General features: G+C 38.1%; 2 protein-coding genes, 1 long non-coding RNA gene and 1 other non-coding gene across 4 annotated transcripts in view; 2 read left to right on the forward strand and 2 right to left on the reverse strand.

The window, feature by feature from the left end:
• Positions 1–13,799, forward strand: part of apbb3 (amyloid beta (A4) precursor protein-binding, family B, member 3) — a 33,851-nt gene extending 20,052 nt beyond the window's left edge. The window contains 8 exon segments of the mRNA XM_036588936.1: positions 295–422; positions 1,285–1,290; positions 6,011–6,125; positions 6,969–7,056; positions 7,207–7,290; positions 10,248–10,363; positions 10,866–11,045; positions 11,742–13,799. Coding sequence (XP_036444829.1) covers positions 295–422; positions 1,285–1,290; positions 6,011–6,125; positions 6,969–7,056; positions 7,207–7,290; positions 10,248–10,363; positions 10,866–11,045; positions 11,742–11,966 — 942 coding nt within the window. The 3' untranslated portion in view covers positions 11,967–13,799.
• Positions 13,800–15,991: 2,192 nt separating this feature from the next.
• On the reverse strand, positions 15,992–18,140 carry LOC118819681. The gene is made up of 3 exons (XR_005008196.1): positions 17,964–18,140; positions 16,197–16,306; positions 15,992–16,031 (listed from the first exon to the last, which is right to left on the reverse strand). It is a non-coding gene; the product is annotated as an uncharacterized LOC118819681 (long non-coding RNA).
• Positions 18,141–20,991: 2,851 nt separating this feature from the next.
• trnac-gca lies at positions 20,992–21,063 on the reverse strand. The gene has a single exon. It is a non-coding gene; the product is annotated as a tRNA-Cys (tRNA).
• A 164-nt stretch (positions 21,064–21,227) lies between these two features.
• On the forward strand, positions 21,228–24,797 carry LOC118820218 (proteasome maturation protein). Its single transcript, XM_036588416.1, has 6 exons — positions 21,228–21,353; positions 22,402–22,502; positions 22,594–22,654; positions 22,897–22,998; positions 23,251–23,344; positions 24,639–24,797. The coding sequence occupies exons 1-6, from the start codon at positions 21,270–21,272 to the stop codon at positions 24,704–24,706; spliced, it is 510 nt and encodes a 169-aa protein (XP_036444309.1). The 5' UTR covers positions 21,228–21,269; the 3' UTR covers positions 24,707–24,797.
• Positions 24,798–24,835: the final 38 nt, after the last annotated feature.

Here is a 24,835-nt window from a genome sequence, read left to right on the forward strand (position 1 = left end):
CAGACCAACTTGACAGGGGGACCAGCAAAGTCACCACACCGCCACATTAACCATCATGGTGGTTACAGTTCATGAATTGCAACAAAATCTGATTTGTCTGGTTAGCTCCATGTCTGACCAAACAGGTCGTATTTAATATGCACTTGTATTTAGAATTTAATATGAACATATTTAATATGAACGTGTTGATTGTGATTGAATGTAATGGGTAAGACTTCAGTTGTCGTTTCAGACACATTCTAGAGACTTTTGAAAAATGTATGTATGTATGCCTCTGTTTGTGCGCATGATAAGGGTCAGGATATGATGATGGTTCTGAAGAAGGACACACTCAGCCTCCTGGACCCTGTAGACCGCAGTCTCATCCATTGCCAGCCCATCATCAACATCCGAGTGTGGGGGGTGGGCTGCAACAGTGGCAGGTCAGTACTGTAGGTAGATCTTCATTTGTTCCTATCTTTCTTTTTACCATTTCTTCTTTTCCTCTGCTCATTTGCCTTCTCTGCTACTAACTCACACTTTTGGCTTTTATTATTTCTTTAATTTCAGTCCTTGTTTTTGTGTCAGTGTTACTGCTGTCAAACTTCCATATATTAAAAAAAAATCTCAAAGTTCTCTTAGGTCTATTTATTTACAGAAACAGAACTGAAAAGTAAGCCCCCCATGGCTGTAGACTTGAAGCATTTATAAGACAGTTTTCCTGTTTCAATAGTAGAGTGCAGATGAAGGGCATTCATTGTGGGAACAAGAGGGTCCTTGATTGCAGACCTGCTTGTGTCACCACAGCTCTTTGGGCCAGCTGACAATGTGATCAGACTGTTACATTAGGTGCTCATGTGAATCAGAGTACTGCTATTTTTGGTCACACTCACCAGTGTTTCCAGGAAAAAAACGAGCCACATAGCCTGCCTGATATTTATCATCCAGACCCACTTAACCTGCTTTTACTTGGCTTTGATTCATATGCCTGGAAAATTGTGTTACATTTTTAGTATATGGGACTCCATATAATAGCAATAGGGCAAAGTAATTGCATACCCTGACAAATTGATGCATTGATCATCATCATGTCATCATGTCAACACATTTATTCCCAACAGTGAGTAAACCAAAATACAAAACTGTGTTGATGTAATATATTTTATTCAGAGGGAAATTATGTATTATGATTTGAATCAAGTAGATCAAGCGTAGCTAGATCAATCAGTTTCTGCTTATTTTTCCCGTCATTCTTAACAATTAACTTTCTTTTCCTTTTTTTTAAACCGCCACTCGTGAGTACAGAGACAGGTAATTACTGCACCTTTTTCTTTCTTAACCAGATCAAGTGAACATGTCATTTGTGGGATTGCAAGCTTGCATATCACGTAGCCTAGTGTGGGGCTCAGTAGTTCTGTTGTATTTCATGGCCTTGTAGAATTCTTTCATTTTCTTACCGTCATGCTTTAATTCATGTACCTTTGCTTGTCCGAGTGCCAGTCAAGTGGGAATTAGAATGGTGGTGTTGGTTCTTTCCTTCTCTTTCCTGTGCATGCCCCAGTGAACCTTTCCTGCAATGAATTTCAGAGAAAAACCTCCATGTCCCAATTCCCAATCCTTGATGCTCTTGCCTACCAGCAAATGCACGTCATTCAGTGCTGCTGCCCCTCAAATGCAAATGACTCCGGCCTGACAGACCAATCAGAGTGTCAGTATTATTGAGTGATGTTTTGAGGATGTAATTCATTTTAGGCCAGGTCCCACTGGGCCTCCTCCGAAGTGAATCCTGACAAATCCATGCAGATTTAATTACAAGCCACATTGATTAAATCCCTACAGAGCCACACAGAGGACACACTGATGTGTAAATTAAGTTTTAATACAACAGAAAGGGAAGAAGCCTTTGCTTTGAGTTGGATAGAGCGGTATAGCTTGCTGGGTCACGTCCAGCTGATCGTCCTTTGTTGCATTAAAAGGTCAGGCAGAGTGTGTTACGCAGAAAGGTCAGAAACATCAAGGTCAGTTCTGGCAATGTGAAATAGATCTACTATATTTACTTCCTACTCTTATCACTTTACACCCAAACAAAAGGCATCGATTAACTGTCAGACAGAAAAAAACACCCCAACCAGAACTGGAACTTTTAACAACGTGTTCATAGTTGTGAACTGTGATGAACTTTTCAGCCTCTTTGGCTTCAATCAAACAACCTGTGAAACTGAGAAAGCAGCAGAATGTATATCCGTATAGGTTGAAAGGTTTTACATTTATTTCTGCCAAATGTACACAAAGACTTTACTGGCACATTATGTAATACAGTGCAGCAAAAATGAGTCATATTATTTGCAAACCATAGCCTTCACACTGTTGAACAGCAGTCACAGCAGAAACACTGTGGGCTTGTGGTAGAATAAAGCACAGTCACTACAGTTTCTGCATGGTTCTTCACACATAGACTCAACACAGAGCAGCTGTCAGAGCATATAATGCAATTTAAAAGAATGGCCTTTTCCTCAGCTATAATGTTCTGGTGCAGTAGCTAAATTTCCAAGACAATGTGACCTTAACTTATTAGGCTATATTATATTGCAGACATCACTTCACATGTTCGGGTACTGACAACAGCATGGTCAAAAGTTTTAACTCAGTGTTATCAGTCAAACAGAAAAAGCAGACAGGGGTCTCTAAATCATGGATTTCTCACGGTCCCCCTTGACTTAGTAACAGAACACAAGGCATTCGGCGAAAAGGTTTCAGCAGGAAATTACTTGCCATCATACTTGACTTTTAAATGACTTGGACTTCTGACCGTAGCTTTGGATGAGCATTTTCACTGAAATTTAAAAGATTTACATGTTCATTAAAAAAGAAAACTTTCAGTGCAGTTCAACTATGAGCTTTTGTTTTTATCAAAAGCAGAAACTTGGTGTAGCGTAGTGGGTAATACCACTGCCATCCAGGTAAGAACCTGGTTTGGTTAAACTGAACGGCTAACAACTATACATTGTTTGATTATATGATTATAATTGATTATATGACCAAAAACCAAAAAGTTAACAAAATGACTTAAATATACATATATGTCCCAATATACCTCAGTAAGTCTCGAAAGCCGTCGACTTCCCCACATCCTTCTCTATAACTTTGAACACGTGTGATTTCCTCACACGCTGTTCATCACACTTTCTCTTGGAGAACATGTAGGAAAGTTGTCTGTGTTATTGCTTGCAGATATGTACTTTCAGTATGGTACATTGTTGAAGTTGTACTGTCGTTCTCACGTAAAGTGGTCCCAAACACCACTATTTATAGCTGCATGCTTTATTTTTAGTTGGCTTGCCTAGCAGAACCAAATGCTGTTCCCCTTATGTGTACAGTTCAACAATGTTCCTCAATTTGAATGATAATCCCACCTATTCAGGTGGGAACTGTTGTTTACTGCAAATTAACTACATTTAAATAACATTATTTTAAACGATAGCAGTGGTTGAACAGTTTATTTTAGGTTTAACAGCTTCTATTAGTAATCTATTAATTGTTTACATCCCTAGTCTGAACACTAGATTAACAATGAAACTTACTCATGATTTTAAAGAGAAATACAGTCTAGATTGTCTTTGAGTTGTTTGAAATCATTTTTCATTCTGCATTTAATTATACAAGTTTCAAAGTTGGGGCAATTCATATGTCTGCCTGGCATTTCAGAGTTACAGTTACACACAGTTAACTGGTACACAAAACTGAGGGACTCTAATTAGCATGAGCTGGAGTATAGACAGAGACTGGAGTGTTTTTGTCCTGAGATCTTAGGACCTTCACCACGGCTCACTGCCTGTTCTAGAGGAGGATTCTCCCTCTCACTCTCTCTTTCTCACTCTTTTTCTCTCTGCTGAGTAGAGGAATTCATTTGCTATTCTGTTTACTGTTTAACTTCAGTGTTTTCGCTTAATAATTGAACAGCTGCTGGTGCTTGGACTTCCACAAGCAGCAGTATGCTCATGTGGACCCAGGCGGTGACCCACATGAGGCACTACTCACGCTACATTTTCAGCAGTTTCAAAAATATCCAATTCCAGACAGCATTCTCAGATCCATGCATCATAGAGGAGACACCAGTCGGTAAAGAACCACAGCCATTTTTGGATTATCACTGCTTTCTCACTAAGTACAGGAGGGGGACAGAACATTGTATTTGGGAAATGCTGAGCATCATGTCTGTCTGCATGGATCCTCTTTATTTATAGCACTCAGACATCTGAGCCTACTGTCTGCAATCAGCTGGGGGGAGGCAGCTGGAGGTCAGTGTAAAGACACACAGTGAATATCAGGTGTCATAGAGCGGAGTGATGGAGCCTGTTAGGCATCACTGTATAGCTTGTTTTCTGTAAGTTCCTTTCAGCTCAGTCTGTTTCATCAGGACCTTAAAGATCTGTTGGAAATGAGGTTCTGTATTATGCTGATGAAGCTGTGTAATTTCATCCTTATGGTGTCGCAATAGACTTGGGCTGTGTTCTGTTATGCACCATTTTGGAGTCTGCCATTTCGTTGTGGTGTCTAAAAACATACAGTACTGTGCAAAATTCAAAGACCACCCTTCTTTTATTTAACTTCCAGTCTAATGGTCATTATGTACAAATTATTCATTTTCAGGAGATATTTGTGAGGAGATTAGATATAAGATAATCTTTCTAATCACTTGCATAAGGAAGGTCAAAGGAAAATAAGTGCAAAGATAGGATTTTCCCAATTATTATTGGGAAATTATTATTATCCAAAACTATTAAAAGATACAGAAAATGGCTTGGTAGACAACAAAACTGTCACAATCAGATAAACAGCTTTCTTATCTTATCTTATCTTTAAAAGAGAGAGAAGAAAATCAAACACCTTTCACTTCAGATCTGAAAAATCCACAGGTGCTTCTGTCCATCTTTCCACTATGCGAAGATATCTCAACACTATGGGTCTGAAAAGATGTGTAGCTGTCAAGAAGCGGTTACTGAGAAAAAAAAAACTTCTATGTTGCAGATTTCTTTGAAAAACTAAAGCAAGTATCCTGGAATAAACAGAAACTGTAATAAACGTCTGGACACATTAAATACTGAAATATTTTATATTATTTTCAGTTGTTGTGGCATCTGTTTTATTTTGTGATGCTAAAAAATGAATAACTTGTACTTAATGCCCATTTGGATTGGAAATTAAATACATTTTCCACTGTACTGTACTTCTTCACAGTAGTGAAGAATATCTGGTGCACTCTTACAATCCCACAATGCACCACGATAGGTAGTATGCCCTAGCGGATACCCATAATGCACTGTCGTATGCAACAGAGTGTTACTGCTATGGCAGAGCGATGAACAAAGCCATATAACATTGGTGTGCAAAACCGTTGACACATTAATTTCCCTATAATAATGTCCTGTCTAGTGTCCCTAATTTTCTGATAGTGATTAGCACACCATTTCTGTTCATTAGTGTACTTCAGTGCTCCTGAGTTTTATTTTTAGTCATTTTAGTAAATAGTGATTAGGGGATCATAGTGAACACTAAAGTGGAGAACAAACGTATTCTTGTAAAAATATTTATGTCCACATGCTGGATCTTACTGAAAAACAAAGCAATTCTGAGAACTACTTTTTAGTTTTAGCAAGAATCAGTGTTGGCCTCTTATTGCAGTCGCTCAGTTTTCATATTCATCTCATAAATAGCTTGCTGACATCCCTTTATTTTCATTAGTTGTTACTCTATCTGTGGCTCTGTCTTTAACGTCTCATCAGTCTTTGAACGTAGGTCATAGAAGTCTAGACAGAGGTGCTCTCCTCCTGAAGATCTACCCAACCCTCCTCTAACACAGTCGGCTAATCAGCCTTTACAGCTTCTTTGTGGTAGATGGAAGTGTGTTAGACTAGGGTTTCCACAGAGCAGTAGATCTTCAGGGTTGGGTTTAGGCACCACTTGTCTCTCCTGAAGCTCTGAGTGTATATGGAGTGATGAGTATCGGCTCTGGCCTGTTATTCCACTGTAGGGATTTTGCCTTCGTGGCCAGTGATAAGGACACCTGCATGCTGAAGTGTCACGTGTTCCGGTGCAACGCACCTGCCAAGACCATCGCCACTGCCCTGCACGAGATGTGCTCCAAGGTCAGGGTTTGCTTCTTGTTTTTGTGAAGCTCATTATGAGGGGTCAGGCCTTCCACATGAAACACAATGAATTGAATGGTTTGATGAAGCTGGAGGATTGAAGACAGCACAAAGTGTAGATTTGTCATGTTTGATTGTAAAAACACATTTAGATCCCCAAAGTCATCTTATTCATTTCAACACTGTGTTGAAAATGGCTACATAGTCTCAATTTAGAGGGGAATTGCATTTTTCAAAATTTCTGAATAATTCAGTGGTTGAGATGTAAATAAAGTTATATTGGTTTGAAATGAAATGGTTAATTATAGAGAAACTGAGTTGGAGTGGTGTTGATAGGAGCCAGGGGTTATGATAGTGTCTTGTGAGTTTTTCTATATAATGTTGATGATCATAACAGTAAAAAAAATTAAATGTTAAAAAATGTGTTTTATTTTGGTACTGTTTTGCCTTACAATATATTGTAAAAGATATGTTTAAGACCCAAATCATATCTCAAAACTACTGAAAAACAGTGTCTCAGGACAATGCTTTTGTCTCAGCTTTCTCTGTGACCTGCTTTTTGAGGTATTAAACACTTCTGAACTCTGATTCCTATTACCACCGTAAAGAATTCTGGCTTGGTAAGTTTCTGTAGCATGACATATCAAACCACTCTAAATTAATCTGTTTACATGTTATGCAGAAATTTTGAAAAATCATTAGATTTTTATTTAAAGACCTTCACTATTACTGTATGTGAAAACCTCATATATTTGAAATTAATTTATTAATTTATATTTAATTAATTTATAGGAGAAGGAAAAACTCACAACCTAGTTATTAGCTTTTTGTATGCATTCTCAGATCATGGCAGAGAAAGCAGCGATCCACCCATCTATGGCACGCTCAGTTACAATGGAGAGTATCTCCCCTGAGGACCTACCTCATCAAGGTACCAAGCTCAGACAATAGGCCTTCATAATCTGGATATATGGATTGTAAATCTATTTAAATACATGATTGTTTTGGTTATTTTTTTGTGTGTTTGAGCATATGGTCCACTTGTCTCACATATGCATGCTATCTTTTATGTGTTTTTAAGTCAATTTCCTGGATGCAGTGAGGCAGAGGGTTCAGAAATTTGACGTGGAGTACATTGGGAATCTACCTGTCTCCAGAGCAATGGGTGAGTCTAGGCACAGAGCAATGGGTGAGTCTAGGCACAGAGCAATGGGTGAGTCTAGACACATTCAAAATCTCAAGCCTTCATAATAAATATGTCCACATTTGAGAATGCTTTACCATGAGCTTAAATTTAGCCATGAGGTTAAATTCAGCCTTTCATTCAGTGTTAAATCTGATCAGAACTAAGCCATGAAAACTCATTTCTAATCTGCCGCTTTGAGCTAGGAGCCTACAGTGCTGATAATAGAGTCGGGGCAGAACTGCAGAAGATAAGGAAGTGATATTCAGAGATTGAACAGACATGGTTTAGGGCACAAAGACTGGGCAGAGCTTTCTTTATCCTGAGTAAAAATGCATGGTCACACAGCGAGAAGCTCTGCTTCGCCCAGGGTCAATGTGGCATTACTGTGTCCCTGGGCTCCGCCTCAGCGTGGGCTGCACTCAGAGAGAACAACAGAGCGTTCCTCAGCCTCTGCTAAACAGAGCCATCCATCATGCTCCCTGCGGATAGCCCATGCTGTAACGACTCACAGTGTGTCTCTGAGCAACGGTCATGTACAGACAAAATGGGAGATAAAGACCTACATGCTCAATGACACTGCTGTGGTACAGCCTCCCATATCTTCCTTCCTGCTGGTGCTGGTGGCAATTGTGCTGATCTGACAGCAGGTTTGTCAGTTTGCTAATGGTAGAGAATTGGTCTGAACAGTCCCTCTAGGAATTTGCATTTTCACCCAACGCTCACAACATTTGCAAGTGTTCACAATTTTGTCCCGTCACCATATTATTTCCACATTTAAATGTGTAGATCGTGCTTTCACAATTTATGTAAGTGTGAGTCACTCGTGCTATATGCTAGGGGTGGGAATCTCTAGGCACCTCACGATTCGATTCGATTACGATTCAGAGGGCTGCGATGTGATTATAAAGCGATTATCGATGCATCTTGATGCATCTTTTTTTGCTATACAGGATCTCTATTTTCTTACTGTCTGAGGACTTGGTAGTTTTAAAACAAAGTATTTGTAATGATCCATAATGCATTTATGTCCAATATCTTTTATTAATAAATCAAATGGAAGTGATGTGGCAAGTGAACTAGAAGGCTCTCATTCACTGCTATTTGGAGCACATGAGACGCTGCTGCCACTCATCTGCGATAAAATGCGCTGTTACGGTGGCATAAGATCCAGTGGTAATAGATGTCCATGCAGCACATTACAGCTATTCTACTCGTTTTCTTTACTGATTTTATAACTTCGGTTTTGGTCTCGTTGTAGAGAGCGGTGGGATCTCTGTGTCAGTAAAATATCTTCGAGACAGGGCATGTGCAACATAGCGCGAAAGCCCTGGTTCTCAACGGCTGAGAACTGGCCTGCAGACTGCAGGTCACTCAGCAAAAATTCTTGCCTGGCTAGCAGCGAACGAAAAGGCGCAGATTTAAGATGAACATTTGGAGATGAATGGACTTATTGCATTTATAAGCAGTGCAGTTGGTTTCCTGGTACGTTAAATCTGCAACGAGAGACTGTCAAACACTAAAAGTCGCAAAGATGGAGTCGCTTCTCTTTCGAATTTTCCCGGTCCACCTTAAATGCTGCCGCATTTACATTCAGCGCCTCAGGCAGAATTTAAGGTGGAACGGGAAAATTCAAACAAGAAGCTGGAGAATGAGAAGCGACTTCAGCCTCATAAAACAGTCGAACGATGAGAGACATTTTACAAGAAACTGTTCTACTTTTAAGGAAACGTTTTCTGGCGGAAAGGGGAGGAAAGCGGCTATAACTAGCTAAAGGTTGAAAGGACAAAATGGCTCTTCTTATCATGTGGGTTGTGACTCCTGACCTGACCTGGCTTTTGATGCAGAGGGAGCCGGTCGGATTTCTCGCGCATCCAGTTGTGTATTTGTTATGTGCCGCCACAGAGTGTCTGGGCGCTGCACTTTCCCACCTCCAAGTTCCGCCTTTTGCGTTCCGTCAACATTACGTTAGAAATTAAATATTTAGAAAATCGTTTTTTGACATTTGTGATTCGATTCAGAATCGTTCATGTCCGCATCGTGATGCATCTAAGAAGCGTTTTTTCCCGCACCCCTACTGTATGCTGTTTGGGCAGGGGGCAGAGCGGTATATTCATTAATCCCAGTTTTTTAACACTAAAAACACACCCAAGCCTACTTCAGAGGCACACGGAGCTACTGGATCTTCTGCCAAAATAAGTTTAAGAGTACTTTATTTTACTTCTTTTCCCCATCTTTCCTGAATATTTGGCTGTAGAAATACGGTGCTTGTTTCGCATATAAGCAGCTTCATTACCTTATTTTAATATAAAATACTGAAAACTCTGTCTGTCTGTATGTTCCCGTTTCTCAGAGGGACTTAATTTCCATTGTGTTTCTCCCTTGTTTTTTATCAGAAACTAACTAGGTTACTAGTTACTAGCTTTATTGCAAAACCTAAAAAAAATCCCATGCAGATATTACTGTAGATATTGAGAAAAGCCCACAAAAAAACAGCAGGATCCCAGTGTGACTGATAAAGGAAACAGTATCTGCATCAGTGTAAAAACATCAGTCATCCTGGAGTGCTTATTTCATTTAACATAAAGATAAAAAAGAAGCACTGACAGTCACACAGTTCAATGAACAGTCAGACTGTCTATGGTACTGTTTCCGTTGTTTAATTCAATTAAATTCAGTTCATTTGTATTGTGCTTATTGCAACAGTAACTGTTGCAAAGCGGCTCTCTGCCACCAACCCCTCTTGTCAAAGATGCCAGTGGCAGGAAAACTCTCTAAGAACATGAAGAAACTTTGAGAAGAACCAAGACTCAAAGCCTGTCCCAAGTTTAGATACAAGAGAGCAAGTAAGATTAACAGAATTGTTCAGGATTGTAGGCTTTTGCTTGGCTGTGTGGGTCATATAGTTCTAATTATTTATTTATTTGTGTTCCTGGCAGGGATGGAGGTGCTGAACAGAGCCATTGAAAGCATCATGCACTCCAGAGACAGGGATGAGTGGGAGCCCATTGTCATCCGTGTGTCAGACACACTGCTGTCTCTATGGAGAGGAGAGGCAAGTACCACAGAGTTTAGGAGAGCAGTAGATTTAATAAACACATTGTTTTGTAAAGCAGCAAAGCTTAGAAGCCATTGTTTTTTAGGGCCATACAGTCTGTTCCAGACATCAAATAGGTCCACATTTTTGTTCTAACCTAATTTCTAGAACACCTGTGCCAGGTGTTTAGTGTCCTTAATGGCTCACTGACCTCCTTGCCCCAGCACACCTAATCCAGTGCAGGAAGGATTGATAATGACCTGATAAGCTAGATCAGGTGTTTTTTAGAAGGGAGGATAGTTTAGGACTAGAATTGCAAACCATTCCACTGTTGGTCAGGATGCTCGTGTAATTATTAGCTAGATTAGGTATGTTGGGGCAGGAAATAGTTGAAACTGTGCATGACAGTGGATCCTCAGAAGTAGGATTAAAAAACACTAGACTTTTTCAAGGTCATCTGAGGAACAAAGCATCTTAGTTGCTCTTTCGTGCTCTTATTTTCTTGGATTCTTCTCTTCAGGATGGTGAGGACCCTTTCTGGGAATGCCAAGTGCGCTACTTGACCTTTCTTGGTGTCGGTCATGACACACACACATTTGCAGTGATAGTGGACGCCGGCACACAGCGCTTTGAGTGTCACGTCTTCTGGTGTGAACCTGATGCTGGGATCATATCCGAGGCAGTGCAGGCTGCATGCATGGTGAGAGGCACTGAATTTAAACCATTTTGAAGTACTGATCCAGAACAATGTGGTCTCTCCACAGTACTAATAACTAACTGATATAGCCAGCTGATATTAGCTAAACCAAGATGTAACAAAAGCTCAGGGTGCCCTGCACAAAATAAGTGCAGTATTATGTAGTAATTTCGTTGGTATGATTAAAGTATTAGGTCTTGGATTTTATGCAGAACCATCCCACATACATTTGTGTCCCCAAACATTTGACAGACATTGTAGCTGCAGCCGGGGTGGAAAATGCTTAAATAATTGTATACTTTCATATTATTATTTAATTTTTATTTTTGAAGAATTGTACTTTAGTTGAGTATTACTGAAGTTGAATATTAGTACTCTTACTCATTTACATTCCCAAGAGTAAAAACAATTTTTATTAAAATGTCCAACCAAATTCGTCATTGTAAAATTTCACTTTGCAAGAAAACTTTTAATTTATTTGTTTAAACAATTACTTTTATATACTTACTGAAATATAATTTTTGGCTCCATACATTGTAATTGAGTAAGATTTTGACAAAGTACTCGTACTTTTATTAAGTATAATTTCTCTGTACTTTTTTTCACCCCTGGCTAAAGTGCCATTATATACACCTTAGGCTCACTGAAGAACCGTAGCTTCCCTGTAAAGTCTTTGTGCTTGTTTGGCGCCCTCTGTAGGTCCAGTACCAGAAGTGCTTGGTCGCTCAGACCCCACCCTTGAGGTCGAAAATGTGGCGAGCTGGCTCCAAAGTCAAACGCGCCAACTCCATGGACGGTGCCACCTTTCCGCCCTGTCACCAAGGACACACGACACCTAAAATGGCCTCCTCTAGTGTAAAGAAGGGCATGCTGGCATTTTTTGAGACGTTCAGAAATAAACCATCCGCGGTGCCTGCGCCCTAGCAACAGAGCTCAGGGGAGGGCTGGGGGAGGGCATGATGGGTTTTGGGGGGGTGGCATGAGGAGGACAGGAATGAAAATAGAAAAGAGAAGGAGAAAAGCGAAAGGAATTATCCAGTTATCTGAAGCCAGCTTTTGGTTTCATTTTATGTTTAAAAAAACTGTTTACTTTCCCCAGGACAACCTTAACAGTACACGGAAAAACCCGACTACACCGGTCTCTCCTGCAAGTACTGTGTTTGTGTGAATATACATATCTGATTACAGGTTGGTGGAACATCTGTTACAGGAGAACATTGAGGTGCTGTGCTCTCACATTCCACTCGTGTTGAGGGACAACCAACCCAGATAAGTGTTGTCTTTTTTTAATGACTCCCCTAGGAAAGTCTTAATCCTATTAGAACAGAAACCTTGAGAATGGTATTAATGTAGATCAAGTGGCAACTTCAGCACTGCAACTACCTGCACCAATGTTAGAAATTTAGCAAAAATGTATCCCACCACCAGAAAAGATCTAGATCCCACTGCTGTAGAGCATCAATCCTGGGAACAACAGGATATTGTGCAATAATGTGTCCATCAGAACTGATTCTCAGTATGTGACTTCTTCTTGATACGTATCAATGTATAGACTAGCGACCTAATTCTGCTATGATAAATGTTTTAGAGGTTAGAGATTTTCTGTTTAGGCCTCTCTTGTGTTCAAACAGTGGCTCGTGTTCAAATAGAGGAGCTTTCGCTTCTGTTGGCTTGATAACTGTCATCCTGCTTTTATAAAGGATGACATCCGCTGTTCTGACACATTGCCACCTCAGATAGCAAATCAGACTAATCACATGGAACACTCCTAAATATCCCTCAGCCAATGAGAGGTTGATTGACACCACGTTTAATGTTCCACTGCAACCAAATCCGTGGTATGGCCCGTGTGCTATTTCTGGAGGAGACAGTGTTTTGAACACGTTTTTTTCAACTTGCTTACAGATATTGGGAAAAAATCTCCAAAAATGAATAAAGGTCAAAGAAAGCATTGTTTGATCAGATTTCTGTTGCTAATTATCCCTGAAGTTTAGGCACAGTTGCATGATTTTGTACATGCTTGAGAATGCAAGGCTTTGCAATGGGAACCTTTAAAATCCAATTATAGAGATTTACCGGTTATGGCCAAGGAATAACTTGGATATGTTACAATAATGAACCGTAGCTGGCACGAGTCAAACACTTGATACAATCATGTTAAACACCAAAAACTAAAACGCTGAATATTGAACTATTGTACTTTGGCAAAGTAAAAAACCTTGACCTTTTCCACCTCCACAAACTGAATGTATAAAATAGGCTTTCTGAGGGCACTTGACCTTCACGCATGTCGATTTGAGATGTCACTCAGCCACTTGTATGCCCACTGGAATGGCACTATGGAAAAGTTGTGATGCTACAACTTATATATGCAACTGCTCCTTTCCCTTAAAAAAATCTTGTGTTATATGACAAACCAACTCAGGTCTCCTTAATGCTAAGACACCAGTGGAAACTTGTAGGAATGGAAAACACTTCCAGCATGTAAGACCTTCGTTCATTGAGAAGCCTTGTCAAGAGAATTTTTCAGAGATACTGTCATTAAACTGGTCATGTAGCTCTTTATACTCTCTGTAAAGAAATCTCCCTCTTATATATTTGCAGTTATTTAGCACAGAAATAGGATGTCATGTATAATTGGAGTTGTTTTTTTATTGTTATTGATATTAAGTTGATAGTATTTTTCGCACTGATGTACCAAACTGGATTACACTTGTAGTGGTTTGGGTTGGGACAATAAAACTGCTTGAACCTCTTGTTCTTCCTCTTCTGTTATATTTACAAATCACATTTACAAACCATCAGTCAATTACAGTGAGTTTTCATGTTCCATTAATATTTCATTCACTTGGTTCTATAATTAAAATCGGACACAGTTGGACTATAAACAGCTTTCTGGGTTTGGGGAAAAATGTCTTCTGATTCCATCTTCATCCATTTTCTTCAGTGTGAAAGCGCAGATTCCTGTAGATATCTTTATGTGGGAGAAAGAGAAGCACTGTTAATAACCACTCAATGTTCACTTTATTAGAAACACCTACTCTGTACTTCCTTTCATTAGACACTTTACCTTATAGATCCACTAAATAGGTATATTACAAACTGTAGGCCATCTGTTGCTGCACCATTTGTTGCCACTCTGTAGCCCATTCATGACAGGACAGCTACTAACTATTACTTGGGTAGTGATCATTCTCAGCACAGTCTCGGTAGTGACTTGAGTGTGTTGTGCTACTACAAGTGTATCAGGCACAGCACTGCTGCCAGAGTAATCACAATGTGTGGATGGCAGATACGTAGTCACTAATATCAGCAAGGTGGACATATAAGATTGGTGATTCTAATAAAGTATATAGAGAATAAGAATTCTTGCCAAAGTGAAATGCAATCACCAGAGTGGAGAAACGTCAAATACAGTGCATAGATGACATTAGTTTTCCGATGTGACATACAGAACGTGTTTCAAAATGAAAGCAGTGCCACTACTACATTGTTTGTACCTCTTCTGCATTTGCATTTAAAATCAAAATTCATGTTAGAATTGAAAACAATCCACCTTGAAATTTAACCAAGGCACAACTATATTACGTTCCACTGTGAAATGCACTCATATCAGTGAAAAACGTGAAATGCAATGTACAAATGAGATCGCATTTAATCAGTGACATGCAGGATGCAGCAAAATGAACAGTACAAGATCCATTACATCCCTTTAGTGGATTGATAACATTTCAAGTCAGACACAAATATTCCGCATTTCATTTTTAAATGCATGTGTTCCGCATGCCACTATAGAAAAGTAATGTCATGCTTGCATTGTAGTGATTGCAGTTCAGTTTGGCACAAGCTCCTCTTCATAGGAGTATGCATGTCACACAATAAGTTATGGGTTTTTTTTTGTTTTGTTTTTTTCATATAGAAGTGTTTCAAAATTCGATAATTTCAGCTCCCTTTGTGTTGTCATCTGTTTAAAAAACAAAAAAGTTACTAAAACAAACTCATTTGCAGTAGAGAGTCAGCTGATATGGCTCATTCTGTTGAATTGGATCAAAGTCGGAGTTCAGAACACATTCCAGGCTTTTAACTGACTTGGACTTTAGACTAAAATCATTTTGCTTTGAGTGACACTGTATCTTACTTATATCTATTGTATTAAAATAAATCACTAGACATTCCATTTTGTCACTATGAAACCAATCATAACACTACTGAAACTTAAACAAATGTTTCAGTAGTGACTGTTTCGGCAGTGACAATTTTTGAGCAGAACTCAAAAACGCTAGCCAGTACAAGCAAACACAGCTTTGAACAGCCATACACACATAAAATCATAGTACTTTTTTCTTAGAACATAAAACGTTTACTAAATTGCAGAAAGCATGTGTTTCAGTATTGACGATTCTTAATGTTACACACTGATTTTCAGACTTTGGGACACATTTACTTCAAAATAATGGGATCTTACTGCTCATCATGTGGCCTTGAGGGACAGGGATGCAGTCACACTTCCTGCTCTAGAACGCAGGGGTGTGGCTAAAATAAGAATCTATAACAAAATAAGACTAAAACTGTGTTTTGATAGTGACATAAAAATGTAGGACAGCATTTTCTTAAAATGTATTTTTAATTAAAAATAAACTGATGATAAATATAAATATTTCAACTTCACTTTAAAAGACATGAAAATTATCTTTTTAAAAACAACATCAAAAAAAAATGTAGGTCTTGGGTTTAATTTTTTATTGTATGGTCTGAATAATTCATTGTTTTTTTATATAGTTTTGTTTACTGTGGGAAGGCTGTTTGAAATAATTCAGTAGAATGGTCCATATACAGATTGACAAAAAGAAAATACATATAGTCCTCTATCCTCTATCTTTCCTCTGTGTAGTCATGCAACATGGCCTTTCTTTATATGCACCATTCAAAGCTTACCACTTGAAGGTCTTGATAGAGATTCATACACATCTGCTTCTGTTTGAGGTCCATCTACAGCACAGGGGGAAAAATAAATAAAATATACACATTGCTCTGAAGACATTGCTTGAAAGCAGCATGACTACGTATATGGTACACAGAGCTACAGAGGTCATTTGCTTATAATGTGTCTTTAATAGAGTGACAGTTTTTGAACGTCAGCAGTGCAACAGTTACCTCTTCTGATTCTTTGATGTGGGTGATCAGTCGAGTAGAGTCCTGCAGTGGTTTCTCTATACGCCTGTGTTCTCTGAAACACATCAGGCCGCCTGGCTGACGCTGGCAGCCTTCAAAGATGAACGTTAGCGAGAAATGAAACTCAGACATTTCACAGAAACAGTGTCCATTTTCTGCTTGGACACGTAGTTCATAGCATAAAAGCTGGTGAGGTTCTGCTTAAAGAAATGGTTCTCAGTGCTGATGGTAGGGAGCCTGTGCACTGCACATTTTTATTTACAAGGTTCTGACATACTTGGTTCCAATCATCAGGCAAGTTTTAGTTCCTTTATAAGCTGAGCCTGGTGTCTTGGAGGCAGGAAATACAAAAATGCAGAGCACTGATAGCACTGCCTTAAATATATGTTAAAAAACATTACTAAGAGTATGTAAATGTAAATAAAATAAAATCCAAAATGTTACAGTTTAGCTTTTAAACAGAATAAATATACTGAAATGTATTCTTAAAAATAAAGAGACCATGAAGGTGCTTTGATACAATCCCACTGAACCACATTTAGTTCCCTAAAGAGCCTTTCACTGGATGGGTCTTCAAAGAAACTTTTCTGTAAATGAGACTGGTGAGTGTGAAGAACCTTCACATACAGTTGTATGCAACAGTTTTCTAAGTGAGAGTAACACATCCTCTACAGAGATCACCTTTCTACACATTTTAATATATGATTACTGCTATATATATATGTATATATATATATATATATATATATATATATATATATATGTATATAAGAATTAAACACCATCAAAAATTAAACGTGAGATGTGCTTCACATTTTATATTTTTTTATGTAGATTTTTTACTAATATTAAATTCAGCAAATAAACAGTAGTCATAGTTTCTAAGTTTGTATATTTGTATGTCCAAGTTTATAAAACTGTGAAACATATATAACATATAAAACATGTTGCTGAAACTCTGCTTGTCTCCTTGCAGTTCTTGAAAAACCTTTTTTAAATAATTTTTAAAATTATTTCATAAATATTAAGCCTCAAAGTTAATTAAATGGTGAATGTTTGAGTTGATGGGGTCTTAATCACACCATAAACATTAATTTCATTCATTCATCCAGCTTTTTTCCCTTCTTTCTCCCAAAGTAAAACATATTGGCCTAACCCTAGAGTCACATTTCTGATATAAAACAAAACCTCATACGGCCTACTGGTTAATCTTACTTGCTGGGACAGTTCGTTACAGTAGCTGGTTGCTGTGAAACCTAAAGGACACCTACCTAAAACTGACCTCTGCACTGGACAAAATTTAGTATTTAGCACTGACCTTTATACTTAGACAGCAATGCTTTTTTGAATAAGAAAAAGATGATTTGTCCTAAAACATGAAGTACATCATGTCAATAAGTTAATAAAAATAAATGCCATAAAAAAGGCATTAAATTTCACTTTCTGATAATGAAGACACTCTCCTACAACACTAATTTTATCTTTTAAAACAAATTATGAGTAACCTGTTTATGTTCCTTGAAAATCATTGCTTCTTTTCATGTTTTCTAAGATAGAACCTTATAATTCCAAGCAGAAAGTGAGTTCTTAGGATTAGAAGGTTCTATCTGCATTTGACCAAAAAACTCTTTGAAAACATTTGATAGGATTTTGATATTGCACATTTGGAATACATTTAGAATACATTTTTTCATTTTTTAAACAATGTAAATATATTTATATACACAAAAGGCTGTCAGTGACTATTACCTTGATTTTAGACACAAGTGTCTCCCAAACAGGCAGAGAAAGAGCAGCAATGCAGTCACACTGAGCCACACTGCGACAGCAATGCTAATGAGAGACTTCTCAGCTACTGAACTGCTCAGTGTGGTAGGAGATGCGCGTTCTTTTGTGTTTGTAGTTTCCACTGTTGTGGTCATCAGTTGGGAGTCATTTGTTCCTAGAACTGAACACACTCTTAAATGGCTTTATCTGAGACAGTGTTAGTAAAGACATACCAAACACACGTTAAGGGAGTATATCATAAAGTAAGAATGGAAAGAGTGGAAAATTAATCAGATTATCAGATAAATTAATATTATATTTACAATATACAATATTATGTTTACAATGTAATTATTTAAAATATATTGTTCCAGTGTATTGATATATATCTTTATAATATCTTGTTTCAATAAGTATTGAACTAAGTACCATTTAGTAAACTGCAATAATTATATATATATATATATATATATACACAGTAAGTCAATTTTGGGCCATTTCTTTTGGTCCATTCGCCAAGAAATTTACACACATTTTCAGTACATATATAAACACCACTGACTGATAACTGCATTCAGAGCTTTATTTATTTATTGAATGATGTATGTGACTTTCTCCTTCTATTACGTCTATTAAAGAAGACAGAAGGAGAAAGTCACATTCAAGTTATTGACTCCAGTTACTGACTAAAATAGAAGAACAAACTGAATGTTGATTTCTTACCCTGTTTAATTTGTAGATAGACTTTTTGAGTAGTCAGGATTTGCTTCGGAGAGCTTAAAACACATTTGTAGAAGCCAGCATCGTCCTCCTGTAGGTCACTGATGACCATGGAGAAAGTGCTGTGCTCTGAACTTCTTGCTGGAAAATGAAATCGTCTTAACTTGGTCGATAGACATTTCAAAGTTGGTGTGACAGTACCAATCAGCTGCTCACAGTCCTGGATGTTTTGACACTGGTACCATTTTAGCACCAGTGAGGAGTCCAAACTGCGTCTTGGTTCTGCATTACATGCGAGTTCAGCAGTTTCTCCGACAGCAGCGCTGATGTTCAGAACAAGCTCTGCTGTAACAGAAGCATTATTATTTTTTTATATCATTATGTACTTTTATGTACTTTAATGTCCAGCTTTAATACTTTAATCTACTATCACCAATGTCAACTTTACTTACATAAGATTTGACATTTCTATATATCATAAATAAAAAGAAAACTAATACAACTTTTATAAAGAGGGAAAATCAAAAGTCTTACCAGAGTTCATTTGAACAACTTGCAACAAGAGCATAAGAAGCAAGAAATAATAATAAATCATTTTGGTCCCATGTAAAAAATGCTGATGTCCACAACAGGGGGACAACTGAGTCAATGTCAGTAAGCTTCCTGTGGGTGAAGGGTGTCAAATGTGCCCAAGGTAATAGTGTAAGAGTCAGCTGGAAAAAGTGCAATTCATTGCAACAGCGAAGTGATGCACAGTACACACTTAAAAATGATGGTTCTTTAAGGGTTCTTTAGTAAAGAAAATGGTTCTACATAGAGCCATGAACACTCAAAGAACCCTTTGCATGATTAAATGGTTCTATGCATGGTGAAATGGTTCTTCAGATTGATTGATAATGTGCTGTAGATGGTTCTATATAGAACCTTTTTGAAAAGGGTTCTATATAGCACCAAAAAAGGCTCTTCTATTGTTACGATGCCAAGCTTGTAACAATAAAAGAACCCTTTTTGGTGCTATATAGAACCCTTTTTAAAAAAGGTTCTACATAGACAATTTCCATCAATCTGAGAAACCCTTTAACAATGCAAAGAACCCTTTAATCAGGCAGAGGGCTCTTTGAGAGTTTATGGTTCTATATAGAACCATTGTCTTTACTAAAGAACCCTTGAAGAACCATCTTTTTTAAGTGTGTAGATTGAACTTACAGATTTACTTATTTACACATAGGCCTAAATAGAGGAACATCAGGGGTCCACAACTGCCCTCCTCTGGACCCCATACTAGGTGAGCCAAGGCCTTTTTGTGCTTTGTCTCATCTAGTTCACCTGATTTAACTCATTAAATAAATAACAAGCTCCTCATGTGCTGGGTCAGGAGCTAAAGTAAGGAAAACACACAGCTTCAGCACTGGGAGCCACTGACCTAAATTAAACACTTGTTTATTCATTTGTTATGAGTAGAATTAATTGTAGTAATGCTCTTTTTACTGGGCTTCCCAAAAAAAACATTATAACTTGTACTAGATCCAGCAGCATGGATTCTAACAAAAACAAAAAAGGAAGCTCTTTTTAAAGTTCTTTTAATTTTTAAAGCTCTAAATAGCCTTAAAACACCTGTGTTACGTCAGAGAACATCTGTGTGTTTATATTCCAACACATGAAGATTCTGGCCTTGAGCAAAGAGCTCCTGTAAATTACAGACAAGTGGAGAGGCCTCTTTATGCTATTATGTTCCTGAACTGTGAAACTCAGTTCCATCTTTATTAGGCAGTCTGTACACTTATTGTGAGATAAATTTCAAAAGTTATCTCTTCAGTTTAGGTTTTAATTAAAGTTCTACCCCTTTATTCATATTTTTCATTTGATTTATGTCTCAGTTTATTTTATTTAATACTCTTTCATTCACTCCATTTCATTTTTTTTTTGTTGTTGTTGTTACTGAATGTTGTCACCTGTCTGAAAAGCACTTTGAGCTGCTACCTGTATGAGACGTCCTTTACAGTTATGAAGTTAATTATTATTTTTATTAAATGTAGGCTTGCATTTTATCACATGTCCCAGTTAAGTCTATTGTGGCTTTAGCTGAATAAATGTTTTGCTTGATATTGTTTCAGAGAAAGGCATTTAATAGAAGTGTTCAAACCATCCAGCTGAGGGTCATCACTGTAGTCTATGACTTGACACAGCTTAATAGTGGCTTGTCTGTCTCTGTGATGATGTCAGAAACACACGTCTTCCAACTTTCTAACACCTTTCAATATCAGTGAGGCAAAAAGTTTAGATAGAAAAGAGGGGGCACCCGGATTTGAACCGGGGACCTCTTGATCTGCAGTCAAATGCTCTACCACTGAGCTATACCCCCTCACGACTGACACCGTTCACTGTTAGCTAGTTGTTTCTACATGAATCCTTTCTGTCCGCCAATAGGTTTTTTAAAAATATACATTTATTCTTTCAACAGTATTAAGGCTGACATTTTGTTTTATAAATGTAACAACGATAAAGCTGCACTTAAAACTGCAAGAACAGATCGCCGTCAGACCAGATGTGACGACAGATCTTCACCACATGATAATCGTAATTCCGGAGTCGAACAGGAAGCTGCCAAACCGCTTTAACACAGAACTGTTTGAAGGGACTCCTCAGAAAATGGTACCGTGATATCGACTTAACTTGGGCTGATTTGGTATCATTAATTAACCGTTAGTCATAATGTATTTAGTGTTACTGATTATCCTCGCGCTGATTTTATCAGATGTGTGTTAACGTGTCTGACGAACGCGTTTTATTCGTGTTTAGTGTTCGCGAATAGCCGCTAGCCTTTAGCATATCAGCTAACGTTAGTTACTGGTACTGTTAGCTGTCGAGCTAACTGGGAAACTGTGAGAAATGTGCAGCTGGTTACGTTTACATTCAGATTTTATCACATTAATGTACATAAACTCCATTGCTACCGTGTTTCTGAGAGGTTGTTTTATGAATGGTCTGTTGTTTAAGCAGTACTGTGTTAGCTTTAGCTATTTGTGATGCGTCATTGTGTTGCTGTTAGCTAAGAACTTTCTGTTTTGCAGCGCGGTGTAAACCGAAACAGAAATTATATCAGAAAACTGGTCAAAAAGTACATTACAACTAAATTATAACAAGCGGAAGGATATATTTTATCTGTAAGGATAGCAATGTTAGCTAGAGAATACTCTTATTTGTTTTTTTACATGTCAGTGTAGCCATAAATGTAGGTTGTTGTGGAGTGACGTGTTTCCATAAGCATCTTTAAACTTTAGCATGTATAAATTTATATTTCATTATGTTTTTTTTACAAATACAACATGGAATACAGGAATATGAGTTAAAAATAAGGCGAAGAAACTAAATTCGCTAGTACTGGTCAGTCCGCGATATCATGTAGCATCTTATTTAACTCGGTCAAATTTAGTTTAATTTAGTCTAGTCGTTAATATTACATCCGGATATTTAGCGTGAGGAATGAAAGACCAACAGCATCAAGGCGGCTAAACTGATCTACCCAGTAATTTCGCTCCGCATGAACGTCGGAACCAAACCCCATGTCACATACAATTAAAGCAACACGAGCAGCTCTCTCTGATGGGACTCTGGTTAAAGGGAACAGGGATTTCAACTTTGGACAAATTCTGGGAAAAATTAGTTTGTGCTGTTTAACATTGTTTCGTCCTTTTTACAGAACACTCGTGGTCTTCGCTCACAGCTAAAGGACAGTGTCCCAGTGGCAGGTCTTTGTCCGCAGGCAGGACCTTACGGTGTACAAGACACACTTCGTAGAGGGTAAGGATGATTTAGTCTTAGACCGGTTAGTAGATCTGAAATTGCCTTTACTTTCTTTTACATGTATTCATGATCACTGTTGTGTCTTCAGGTTCTCCAGTGTCAAAAATGAGCTTCTCCCAAGTCATCCTCTGGAACTTTCTGAGAAAAATGTGAGTTTGCTGCCTTATGTTGTGCTCAAAAAGCTCTTGGTGTGTTCATGCTTTTTGCAGTAGCAACCAGATATTCTTACTGTGAAAACTTTCAGCATAGATACTGTTGTTTATTAAATCTACATATAATTACTTTATCAGATATGTGATTATCTAGATACACTTATAACATGATTTTGTGAATTTGTGTAATTTTTGTGAATTGTATTGTCTTATTGCTTTTTTCTGTTTTGTGCCCATAGTTCCAGCTTAACCAGGACAAAATGAATTTCACCACACTAAGGAACATCCAAGGACTCCATGCACCACTGAAATTACAAATGGAGTACAGAGCAGCCAGACAAGTAGGGAACCGTTAAATTTTCCATTACATCACATTATATCCAGTACATTAAATATAAATAGTGTATACTGAAAAGGATTCTGTAGTTCAAATAGCAAGTATAACTGCAACCAGAATTTTATACTGTACCAATAAAAAGTTGATAACTAGAAAGAGAGTGTACTGTTATGAAAAAAAAATCTGGAAGGTCAGATGCTGGACAGTTTGTAATTTTGGCACTTCACAAGCTTAAAACATGTCCATAATTTTTCAGATTCAGCGTTTGCCCTTTCTGCCAAGCTCAAACCTGGCTCTAGACACACTCAGAGGCAGTGATGAGACCATTGGCTTTGAGGACATTCTTAATGGTAAGAATGATGTCTGTCTAATCATGGCTCACTCATTTCATATTACCTTATTGTCTTATTTTTTCTTGTTATTGATCTGAATGAGATGGTGTGGACCATTCTTACTGCAGTTAGAAAGCAAGGCCCTGTTCATACCTGCTTGAGTGTTTTGATCTGAAGTGTCCAGTGAGATGCGTAGTCGTTTACACCTGCCATTTTCATGCATCTCCAGTGATCACTTAGAATCTGATTTTGAGAGTAGAAGTATTGTGGAGTTCTTGTTTGTATAAATATAAGAGCTGTTAGAAAAAGATCAGATAGGTTGCTAATGTAACTTCTAGACAAAAGAGAGAGGAGACAATGGAACAAGCTATACTGCTGCTCTTGTCTCTGCTGTGATGAGGCAGTGGATTGATGTGATCCTTTGATGCTGTTGATAACACGTCAGGATGCTGTAGCATTCACAGTATAAATGTTATATGGTCTAGTGATGCACCAGAGCCACTTTTTTCCTTCCAATACCTGCTCCTCAAGTATCTGCCGATCCTAACTTCCTCTAAAGCATGACTTATGAAATTAGGTTTTCTAAAACGGAGAGTGCCACAAACTTAACGTGTTTCTCAGAATGTTTTGTCTTTTTATCGTGACGGAGCGCACACTAGACAGAGAAAGAGTATAACGCACATGATGAGTTTCAGCTATGAATAAGAACGAAAAATCCCAGAGGGAGTTACAAACTTGATTGAATGCCATTTACTGGTTGGTTTGAATGTTTTCGGGGTGAAGAAAAAGTTGCTGAACTCTCTGGCATGATTTGTCTTTAAATGCCTTTTTAAAATCCCTGCTGGTCATGCCTCCCCTGGAAATACTAGTGTTATAGATTTTGCAGTGAACGTTTTTAGTACTGATTTCAAGTATGAAATAATCCCACGCTGCCAGCATGTTAAGCTCTATCGACTGGCACGCATGCAGGTGTCACTCCGTGGTGTGTGTGCATCAGAAATTGGTTCATGGTATCTGTGCTCTCTATTATCGATGCTGTAATTAAGTGCCAGTATCGGAGCCGATACCAATACAAAGCACTATACTATAATCAGTCGTATGCATCCCTGATCACCTCAAAAACTGCTTTGAGTGATCAGATCACAGTGCAATTACATTCACACCTTGTACCACGCTCTATCCACTTATGATGTCGCCCAAAAAATGATAATGGCAGGTATGGACGGGGCCCTAGTCCTCAGTGGAACTGGAGTAACAAACTGTCTCACTTTCTTGCTTTCATGTCTAATCTGTTTATGCTTTTTTTCTGCAGATCCTGCACAGTGTGAGCTTATGGGAGAGCCTCATATTATGACAGAGTATAAACTCGGGCTGCTGTGAGTTTGTGAGCACACTGACTGGTTTCAACTTGTCCCTTTAGATTATGATGAGCTTGCTTGTTCTGTTTCTAATAAAAATCGAAATATGTTTATGATGTTTGAGAATGAAACTTCTTACACTTCTGTAGCA

The sequence above is a fragment of the Colossoma macropomum genome, unplaced genomic scaffold (assembly GCF_904425465.1).
Source record: "Colossoma macropomum unplaced genomic scaffold, Colossoma_macropomum, whole genome shotgun sequence".
In the NCBI taxonomy this organism is placed as follows: Eukaryota; Metazoa; Chordata; class Actinopteri; order Characiformes; family Serrasalmidae; genus Colossoma; species Colossoma macropomum.

Bases quoted from the DNA above. Each gene is read 5' to 3' on its own strand.
- LOC118820218 (XM_036588416.1), top strand. From the start codon at position 21,270: ATGATAATCGTAATTCCGGAGTCGAACAGGAAGCTGCCAAACCGCTTT. The intron at 22,503-22,593 runs GTAAGGATGATT...TTGTGTCTTCAG, and splicing joins CAAGACACACTTCGTAGAGG to GTTCTCCAGTGTCAAAAATG. The intron at 23,345-24,638 runs GTAAGAATGATG...TTTTTTCTGCAG, and splicing joins CTTTGAGGACATTCTTAATG to ATCCTGCACAGTGTGAGCTT.